The sequence below is a fragment of the Nelusetta ayraudi genome, unplaced genomic scaffold (assembly GCF_046127955.1).
Source record: "Nelusetta ayraudi isolate G7.1 ecotype Tasmania unplaced genomic scaffold, CSIRO-AGI_Nayr_v1 ptg000100l, whole genome shotgun sequence".
NCBI lineage: Eukaryota > Metazoa > Chordata > Actinopteri > Tetraodontiformes > Monacanthidae > Nelusetta > Nelusetta ayraudi.
Window position 1 is genome coordinate 1,451,732 of NW_027466150.1, and position 10,401 is coordinate 1,462,132.

Consider the following 10,401-nt stretch of genomic DNA (forward strand, 5'->3'; position numbering starts at 1 on the left):
TATATATATATATGTACATATTTGGAATTTGAGATGTTTGTGACATTCTGCTTGTATGGGTTTTATATAAAGGTGTGCATCACTTCACACAAATTTTTTAATCATGTTTGGATAATATACTGCATTTTGAATTCTTAGTTTCAAAACACTTTGTGCACTCAAGCACTCAACTGCCAAGGACAATAATGCACGACTCAAGCCACCTTGAGTCACGGCCTGGCAGATATACGGACACGTCACACTGGGAAAAACACAGGTGTTACAAATAAGAACACGGCACGCTCAATTCTTCGCTCGTTCGTCATTTGTTTTAATACCGGCACCTGTTTCTAGTCGGCAACTTGTGGGGGAAAATAACATCACGCTGCACAAGCTGGGACATAGGCGCATTTGGAAGTCCACAAACACATAGCGACATGATATCGACTGTCGGGACGTGAATTCATTTCGAAGTTGAACTCCTCTTCCCTCGTGCAGCTCTTGAGCACAGAGACAGTACATAAAACACTGTAAAAGACATCTGAGGACAAAAACAGGAAAGGAGGAGCCTCAGTGGGGACCGGTTAGAGGTGCTTTGTCGCTACATGCCGCACATTTTCCGAGGCCAAAGGTAAAGTCAACAGATGTAACTACCACATTCCTCTCAAGGCTTAGAAAACTCCACTTTGCCAGCTGATTGGCAACCCCCATCAGTTAGCTGGTAAGTAGAAAGAGCTGTGGAGTCTGAGCTACACATCTCCAGGGCCTCATTATAGGGCTCATTCGCCAGCAGCGCAGACTCTTTATGTCTGAGTGCCCAGGAGCAGCAACAGAGTCCACTTCATCAGGGGCCGCCAGGGATACATTCTTCCCTGGCTAGGTCTGTTTTGGGGTTGAATAAGTCTTTGTGATGTTAAAAAAAAAAAAAAAAAAAGAAAAGAAAAGAGAGAAAAAAACGGAGATGTGACAGCTTGTTTAAATCCATTCACAATCAAGGGCAAAAATCTCTGTGTTGTCTTTTGATTTACCTCTAATTCCAGACAGCAGCACACCTTTAGCTCATAATTACACACAAGGAAATACTGGGGGATTCCTCAAGTTTGACTAGGGCTTAGCGGTGAGGCAAAAGCAGCGCCTACGGTGTGCTTACCCTGACAGCCATCCAGACGCTGGCTTACACCGACAGGAGGCGGGAATTGAAGACGAGCAGTGGGTGGTGGTGGTGGTGTGTTCCCAATCAGGGCTTCTTTTCCTGTGGGAGGTACCAATGGTGCATGATCACTCACTTCAATACCCGGCAATTAAACTATTTCTACTGATCGTTTTCAATGTCTTTTACCGGGGGGGGGGGGGAGGGAAGCGAAATTTTAAAGTAAATCAGGACACAAAATTATGCTTTCAAACGCGCGAGTCAACTTCCTGGTCAAAATCCAATTGCAAAAGACGGCCCACAATAACTGACATGAAGCTACTAGCAAAGGCTCTATATAGCACAGACAAAGTTCAGGTAATGTGTTTATGTTACATAACAGTTTCCAACACTAGCATTACCGGCAAAACCATTAGCCTGCAAGCTAAAGCTATAACGTCTCTGTAGTTGTAATTTCAGTTGCAGAAATTTAGTTTACGATGCTATTCCTGGGTCGATTCAACAAACGTCTAATGTGGTTTAACACAGACTAAGTTAGCGATAGTGCCATTTGATTGCAGCATAGCATCAAATTGCACATTCAGCGTATGGCATGCGCAAGCATAGCTTGGCTAAGATCGAGCGGTTGCTAAGCCTAGAAAAGTGTTAAAGACGTAGTTTATATATCCCAAATACCTGCACTGTCATCTGTGGCGTCATTTGAAGCTGGGAGGAATCAAGGGGTGAATCCAAAGTATTGGCATACGGCTCACATACCGATGAAAATGTGCCTGGATGGTAAATTTGAACCAACTTGTTTTCATATCAAATAATACAACGCAATCTTGCCATGTGCAACATAATTTTTTTTTTTTGATAAATTATGTTTATTTTATTAAACAGAAGATTGTTGTAATAAATCTGTACAGCGTATCTGATATTTACAGACTACACAGAACTTTGTCTTTTGAACTGAAATAAAGCTAAAAGACACTGATTTGTCACAACGGTACAACTACGGTAAGCTTTGATAATTTCCCCAAAATTTGCTTTTAATTTTAAAGAAATAAAATCGCACAGTTATAATCACAGACAACAGAACATTTAGAAAGCAGTGGATATAGTTTAATAGACATCCTTTTTTTTTTTAATGAGCTCATCTACCACGTGTGAGTATATTAGGAAACCCGAAATAATTTTCAAAAAGGCACACTCAACATTCAGTGGTTGCAGATGAACATGAAATAGGAGGAACTTGACTTCAGCGAGGTCGCCATTGAGTGTTCGAAAACAACCAGAGAGTCTTTGAATGTGATGGAACCATCCAGTCAAGCGTCACAATTGGAGGAAGGGGATCACGACTTCGCACAACCCTGTTTATCGTGGAACACACAAACACGCGCACACAAAATAGGTGCAAATATTTTTTTCAGTCAAAGGAGACAGAAAATGGAATGAAGCAATTCACGTTACTTCGTTTCTCAGTGTTGTCGGCACTTCTTGTTAAATTGTATTTCCCGAAACCTATTGCTCTACGGAGAAAACCATCAACGGAGTGAACAGCCAAAAAACACATATTTTATTTCAAATTTCTTGCAACAAGGGCACTAAAAACAAACTGCAGAGAAACACACGAGCTAACCCTCCCGCCCTTCCAAAGAGTTCACTCACTTCAATAGAAAAGTTAAAAGTTGTAATAAAATATAAGCACAGACAAACATCTGGTGGACGAAAGTGTTTTGGAGAAAAAGAAAAAGAAAAAAAGAAGCCAACAGAAGAAAAAAAAAAGGAACACTTCATAAGATTATAAGAGCACAAATTGGTGTGGATTTCCAATCTCGGCAAACCTGGAGCATCTTATCAATTTTCTTACTCAATTTTATACGCAAATATAAAATAAAGCATCCTGCCGTCACAACACAAGTTTTTCCGTTTTTTTTCACCAATTGAACTGCAATTGGAAGATTAAGTGGGGGACAAGAAAAGATGCAAAGCAGGAAAAAAGCAGTGACAACGCTTCAGTCACACCCCCACATGTTTGCACAGCCGGTCCCTGTTTGTTTCTCTCTCTCTCTCGCACACACATGCACACACTCAAACTCGTGCACGCAAACAGAACACACACTGGCTTATTAATCAACCGACTGATTCCAGGACACACTGATAAAACAAGACAGTGCAAAAAATCTTTAGACAGCTTCTACAGAAATAAAACCAGAGAAAACACGGACGCAACAACCTTCAGCACTTTTTGTACACTTCTTTAACGCCTTCAGTGCCCACAATCCGCCCCCCCCTCAAAAATAAGTGTTTCACTTTTTAAAACTTTCCTCTTTTGGAACCGTATTTGGGATGGAGATGGAATGACGCTCCGCAGAAGACGAAACACGCGGCGAACGGACAGTTTTTTTTTTGTTTTTTTTTACGCATTCGGCGCCATCAACGTGCACGGCCAAAATGCACTTTCAACAATTAATTAAACTTATACGATTACATTTTAACCTTCAAATGGAAATATTTTTTTAAAAAATATTTTAAAATAACCGGCTCTTAACTATATGAAACATAAAAAAAGAATATTTAGGAGCGTCAATTTGCATGTGACGAGTATTTTGGGACAAAACGACGGCGATTCCAGGACGAAAAAACAAAAGAAAACTTGAGCAGCCAGAATCTTTTTTTCTGGTCCTTCTAAAGGCAGCGATTGTGACTGGTGGCACTAAGACTGGACTGCAGGGGAAAGGACACGAGTCCGTTTCAATTCAGTCAACCGGCTACAGCTCAGCGCGATGGGTGTTGCTCGTCTAGAGGGTTACAATGAATGACCTCTGACCCCAAAGGAGGAGGGGTTTTCTGGTCAACTCTGGTCCACTACACCTGCGCGACGTAAAAATGGCTAACTTTCAAATGAAACACTCTCAGGTGGCCTGTGGGTGGTTGTGTGGGGGAGCAGAAAGCACAAAACTCCTGGAAGAAGCACAAAAAAAAAAAAAGGAGAAGTGGATAAAGGACGCTCTGTTCGCAAGCTGTTCTTCCCCTGTCGGTTTTTCACGTCCCGCAAGGCCGGCCCAGCGTCTTTCCAAGACACCCGGGTTGCTTTTTTTTTGTTTTTCTTTTCTTTTTTTCTTCTCTGTAACGGTACCTCACAGTCCTTTGGGTTTGGTCGAGAGTTCTCAAAGACTCTGCAGAAGTTTCCTGAAACAAATCCAGTCTCAGGATATGGAAGGATACTGAAGTGTCTTTGAGCAGGACAGAAGGAGTTAGTGAGTTCCCGCTCCTGCGTCTCTGTCTCTTTTTTCTTCTTCTTCTTTTTGTTTCTAGGTCACGACCCTGCGCCGCCTTCACCACTCGGCGTCCCCGATGGCTTTGGAGAAGACGTAGTCTCTCCCGTTCAGGTTCATGATGCCGTCCTTCAGGTGGAATTTCCATTTGTTCTTACTTCTGTGAATCTGGGGGGGAACGGAGACAAACGGTTGGCGTGGGGTCACAATGTCGACTCTCAAGAGGTCAAATTGTCATGCACTCAATTGCTACCGTGGAGCTCGAAGTGCATGGTGACAAATCATCTCTTACCTTGTCGTACTGGCACACAACTACATTCTCTGTATCAAACAGCTCATTGTCCTCCTCGTCGCTGACATCATCACCACTGTTCAGCGGCTCCTGACATAGGGAGGGAAAAAACCCACATAAGCCGGCAAAGTTCAACAATGAAAACATGTTCCAGACGTGTTTGACAGTCTTTGAGAGGAGATTTCTTGCTTTATAAGACATTAAGAAAAAAAGCCCAACAAGCACAATAGCAGACAGGCCAGGGTGCCTGGTAAACAAAATGTCCCATTGATTTTGCTGTCAGACAGACAACCACTGGCAAATCATCCGTGTTTATTCTCGCAGGAATGAAGAGGAAGGCGAAAAACATCTCGGGGCGTATTGCTTTTCAACCGAGGATCAACTTGGGAGGAAAAAAAAAAAACCAACAGTGCGCGCCCACCTCCTCCACCTGCCCGTCCTCCCCGCCGTCCTTGTCCTTCTCCTCCTCCTCATCCTCGTCGTACTCCTCCTCCTCGTCCTCATCCTCCTCGGAGGAGGTGTCCCCGGCGCCGTCGACCTGCAGCATCATGGGAGGCTGCTGGGCCTGAGGCTGCGCCTGCTGCTGCTGCTGCTGCTGCTGCGGTGCCGCCGCCTGGGGCACGGCTGCGGCCTGGGCCTGCTGCACCTGCTGCACCTGAGCCATCGCTGCCTGGCTGGGCTGCTGCTGCTGCTGCGTGATGGCTGCCGCCGCCTGCATCAGCTGGTGCTATGAATGGCGGTAAAGAAAAGATAATCAATGAATACGATTGCAGGGTCACCAACACGGTGGCCGCGGGCACAACTCTGCGAGCTGCTTCGAAAACTGGATTTTATTCTGCAGCCAAATTTTTTTTGAGACACCCTGGATAACCAACGTGAAGGCAAGGGATGAGGAGATGCTGACCTGTGTGTTGCCGGGGACTTTGTTCCCTGAAGCCAAGACGATCTGCGGCGGCTGGATGATGACTCCGGTCTGCTGGGGTAGGCCTCCCTGCAGGGGAGTCAGGACCTGCGCGGATGGTACAGGTGAATCACACAATGGTACAGTCTCGCCAATTAGCCACAGTCGTCCTACTCTGTGTAGCTGGATGCTAACCTTGAGGGCGCAAGCCCAACGCTTTCTGCAAAATTTGACTTTCACAAAAAAATGGCAGATAAAAGATGGCATTCATTACTTATCCTAAAATACAGATTGAGCTTGGCAGATTCTGTGAATATATTATCCACTGATAACAGTAAATTTAACACAGTAATAACAGTAAAATTGTTTTAAAAATTCTAATTAAGAAAAAAATCTCAAATAATATAAACAGACATAATGCACAAAAAATAAATCCAGAAAAAATAAAAAGGAATTGAGGAAAAGTTTAATTTAATTGGGCTTTAAAACACACAAAAAATTCTGCCTTTCAAAGGTTCACCTGTCTAACACTTCCAGTCTGTTACCTGCTGTATGACAGGTGCCTGCACGCCGCCGTGCTGCATCTGCTGCTGCAGGAGGATCGGCTGCTGGGTCTGCGGGATGATGTACTGAGTCCCGTTCGGAGCGCGAAACACCTGCAGGAGCTGACCTGGAGGGGCGGGCACACGGAAGACGCGTGAGGGCCCGTTTACAACCGTTTGAGAGAGCAACCGCAGCCGCGCTGCACCAGGCGACATACCTTGGCTGGTGATGAGCTGCTGGCACGGAGTGACCCCGGTGGGCAGAGCCAGGGTTGCGGCGGTAGCTGCTGCACTCTAGAGGAGAAAAGGAGAAAATGCATGCAGGAGGTTTACAGGAAGAAGCCCCAAGGGGTGATGTCAGCCTTTGCAAGAGAAAGAAGAAAAAAAAAAAGGGGGGGGGGGGTGTTGAAGTATTGAAGTCCAAGCTGCAAAAGTCTCTGCAGAGGTGTTTGAAAAATACGCAAAACACACACAGACACATGTCTTAACTTAAGTTTTAGAGTCTGTCCCCCCCGGGTTTTTTACCTCGCTTATTTGGACGAGTTTAAGCGACAAGCTGAGTTTGGCGGCAAAAAGGTTGGAAAGTTAGAAAGTGGAGCTTCAGAGGTAAGGCGTTTTGCGCATTTGGACCAAAACAAAAAGCCTCACAAACAAAACCCTCAAGGTTTCCTGTGACAGCGCAGGTGCCTGCATTGATATTAACAGATGGCTTGTGGGTAGGAGGAAGCGCTAAAAGCAATACGTGTCGGCGCTGAGCGTCGTGAAATAAAAGGTTTGTTTGTCAGCATATGCGTGAGACACAACACGAGCCTGTTGGTTGGTGTAGCCCCCCTCTCCCTCCTCCCCCGACAAACCCCATCTCAAAAGGTCTCTCTTCGCCTCTCCCTCTTTAGCTTTTCATGTCCCTCAATCTGTGTCTTAACCAAACCAGTGTGGAGGTAAAAGCCAGCAGGGACACAACCAAGTGCTTGTTACTTTTTGAACGCGCGGCTTTTAGTTTGTGCCGCATGGCTTCTCTGAGCACAACCCAAACAGTGAGACAGGAGTAGCGTGGGATGGCTGGTATCAGGGGAGTTGTCCCCACTTGTCATTCACTAATACCTTACTATGTGTCTCATGCAGTGGGGGGCCTTGTCATGTCGCTTTGTTGTGTTTTATGTTGTGCTACATCGATACGTCCGAAAAACCTCCTCATGAGAGCGTAAAAACCTTTTAGTGAGATTTGAGAGGTTTTTCAAAGTTAAGGTGTTACCATTACTACCAGTTTCTTATTGCGATATTTAGGTTTTGTGCAATACGAGGGAATGGAAATGCAGCTGATGTCCCATTGAATAAAAATGAAACCTCAAATTTTCTAACCAGGTTTGCTGCCTTTAGGACTTGAAATCTAATGTGCAGAGACTCAAGTGGAAGTCACAGTCAGGCTGGTAACATCACTATCTGGTGGCAGACAATGAAAAGACTCACCATCCCTGTAGTACTCATGTGTTGCAGCATTTTGGAATCCTGAACAATGACTTGCTGCTGGGGAGCTGCAAGGACAGATGTGTTGACACTTTACTCATTGATTATTAACAAGACCCTCTGTGGTTCAAACAAACAGTGGATTTGACCAACACTAGCAGCTTAATCTCAAAAGTCATTAAGCCTTCATAGTTTGTGAGTTTCGACAAAATTGATAATTTACACAGAGAGAGAAACAAAAAACTACCGGCTGCATGAGACGATGACAGGCCTGGGGTGTTTATCTGTGAGGTGCACACTAACCTTGCGGCTGCTGTTGGGCCGGCAGGACGATTTGCTGCGACTGCGCGGGCTGTGTCACCTGCTGAACTTGTTGCACTTGTTGAACATGTTGTGGTTGCTGATGATGCTGCTGAGCGGCCTGCAGGGCTGCCTGCTCCTCAGTGTGGAAGCCCTCCACTGCCTTTGACTGCAGCAGTTTGTTTTCCCATAGCTACGTAAAAAGACAGGACGTGCGTTCCAGTGAGAAATTCCATTTTACTTTCGGAATAAATATAATTGAATAAACCTTTATTAGTCATATGCTATTCATCTGCACTCATTTTTATTTTTTGTTGTTGTTTTTATAACAAATGTAAACACCAATGAACCAGCTGAAGACACTTGAGGGAATAATGCCATTTCCTCTTCAGGAAGTTGTAAGAGGAAAGAACAGTCCTGCAGCCTGTTACCGTTTTCAGCTCCAGAAGAACTTGCTCGTCCACACCCTCGTCCAGAAACAGCTCTCGCACCTCGTTGATCACGTCCTCAATCACAGACTTATACAGTTTAGGCTGCGGGGCACCAATGAAAGAAAGGAAAAAAGAGAACATACAGATTTTACAACATTGTTTGGCAGGGTTGTTATGGCCTGTTGAAGTGATGGTTAATAGAACAGAAGAAAGAGTTTATTAAGCAAATTGGAAATAACTATAATTACCATTACAGTCCCGAATTATTGTATTTTCAATGATGACAAAATATAACCAGATATGTTTAAATTGTACTGCTTCAAAGCTGCCAAAGCAGAGTACATTTTTAACTGTTTAATCATTTTAAATGGGCACATAGTACAGACATTTGTGAGAGTTGTACATATTGGTAGTTGTGGTTGGCTTAACTCTAAAACTACTCAAAAACAAACGTCAAACAAAAGCTCCCACGACACGTTGCAATATCACGTACGTTGCGAATCAAGAACTACAACAACTTCAAGTCTAAACGCAACGAGCAACAAAGTGGCGACGGCTATTGCAGTGCCGCGCACATTTGTCTCACACACACACACAAAAAAAAAATTGCAACAAAGTGAATACACAATGTAACCGTACGGTTCCAGGCGGCCGACACGCAGAGCACCACACTGCGTCGCCGTCGACGCTCTGTGCCCGGTGTCCGCAGCACGGACTGTCGGCCTCTCCTCTCCCTCCCCCTTTGGCCCCGTCTGCTCCACTATTTAAAGCACAGTCTGGTGTTTATATGTACAGCCGGGTGACGTAGCGACGAGTAGCACCTTCCCATCCCCGGCAGTCTATATTAGAGAGCCAATATGGCGGTATAAAACCCAGGCGGCGCAAAGGAGGAGGGCCAGAGTCGGAGCGAAGGCAGACGTGGAGGCCATTTTGCTCGAGCGGCAGGGCGCGCACTCCGGAGAGCCTCCACCGTGACATATTTTCGCTTTGAGAACCGCACCGGCGCCCGAATTTTCCGTAGCCGTTGTGGTTTTTCGCAAGGGGGACAGGACAGAAGTGTTGTGAGATGGATAGAAGTGATTCTTTCTTTGAGTGGGGGGCGAATTGACTGTCTTTTCTTTTTTGTCAGTCCCGGAATGGTGGCCAACAACGGTTGAATTTGCAACCGTTGACGACCACGGAGACTCCGTCTCTCGCTCTCTCGACACGATTCTTGAGTCTTACGTTTATGTTATTGCGTCTGTAGTGAGTAGAAACGAGGTGCTTTGCGTACGTATACAGCTGGCTAAGGTCTACTTTGATATATATACACGGCACAACTCTCAACGGTTTTAAAGTACAGTGACACATACCATCTATGCACGCTCAACGTCATTTTCCAGATTGCTTTCTGCTAGAGTTAAGATTTCTCTCTGGAAGATTAGGTCACAAGAGCCCACTAACGGACAGCCAGTCCCTGCGTTAACCTGACACACAGAGCATATATCACAACTTTAACGTTGCTACTATTAATTCCCTGGGCCACTTTCACTTCGGCCATTTTTCGAAATTAACCAAGACACAACTCAGCCATCGGCTTTGCCTCATTGAGTTCTCTTGAGGTGGCAATCTGTTAGTTTCGCAAAAACTGAGGAAATGGCTGATTGGCCGAAATTATTAATAGTATTATTTTTTGCTTCATACATAAGTGAAGTGTTGATTAAAGCAGACTATTAAAGACAAACCAGCTCGTCGGCAGCTCCCCCAATATCTTTCACCCCGTTTTTCCCCCGCTGACAAGCCTTTTAGAGATTCATCCTTACCACTGGGTTCGAGTTAGCCGAGTTCGCCATTATACGCGTAGTGTAAAAACCACACGGCAATGAGGCGAGAAATAAAGCCAAAAATTATGTAAAAACGGCTCAAAATAACTGGGAGCGATGTTTTAAAACAGCCGGCATCACTTTTTGTAAATAAAACACTATCAGCGGTCTTATTTACAATCCCGGGCTGCAAGTTCCCAGCCGTCCTCCGTCCGTCGTTGTCCTGCTTTATATACTGAGCGATGGCGCTGCGAGTGCGCGAGACATAGGGCAGAGTCAT

General features: G+C 45.0%; 1 protein-coding gene across 2 annotated transcripts; it reads right to left on the reverse strand.

Annotated features, from left to right (window-relative positions):
- Positions 1-2,211: 2,211 nt before the first annotated feature.
- gtf2a1 (general transcription factor IIA, 1) lies at positions 2,212-10,401 on the reverse strand. Of its 2 annotated transcripts, none has more exons than XM_076048330.1 (10): positions 10,300-10,401; positions 8,320-8,421; positions 7,892-8,081; positions 7,592-7,656; positions 6,343-6,418; positions 6,128-6,252; positions 5,586-5,690; positions 5,103-5,408; positions 4,682-4,771; positions 2,212-4,557 (listed from the first exon to the last, which is right to left on the reverse strand). In XM_076048330.1, the coding sequence occupies exons 1-10, from the start codon at positions 10,399-10,401 to the stop codon at positions 4,450-4,452; spliced, it is 1,269 nt and encodes a 422-aa protein (XP_075904445.1). In that variant the 3' UTR covers positions 2,212-4,449. The 2 variants fall into 2 exon arrangements, with proteins under 2 accessions (XP_075904445.1, XP_075904446.1); XM_076048331.1 differs by having other exon boundaries at positions 10,122-10,357.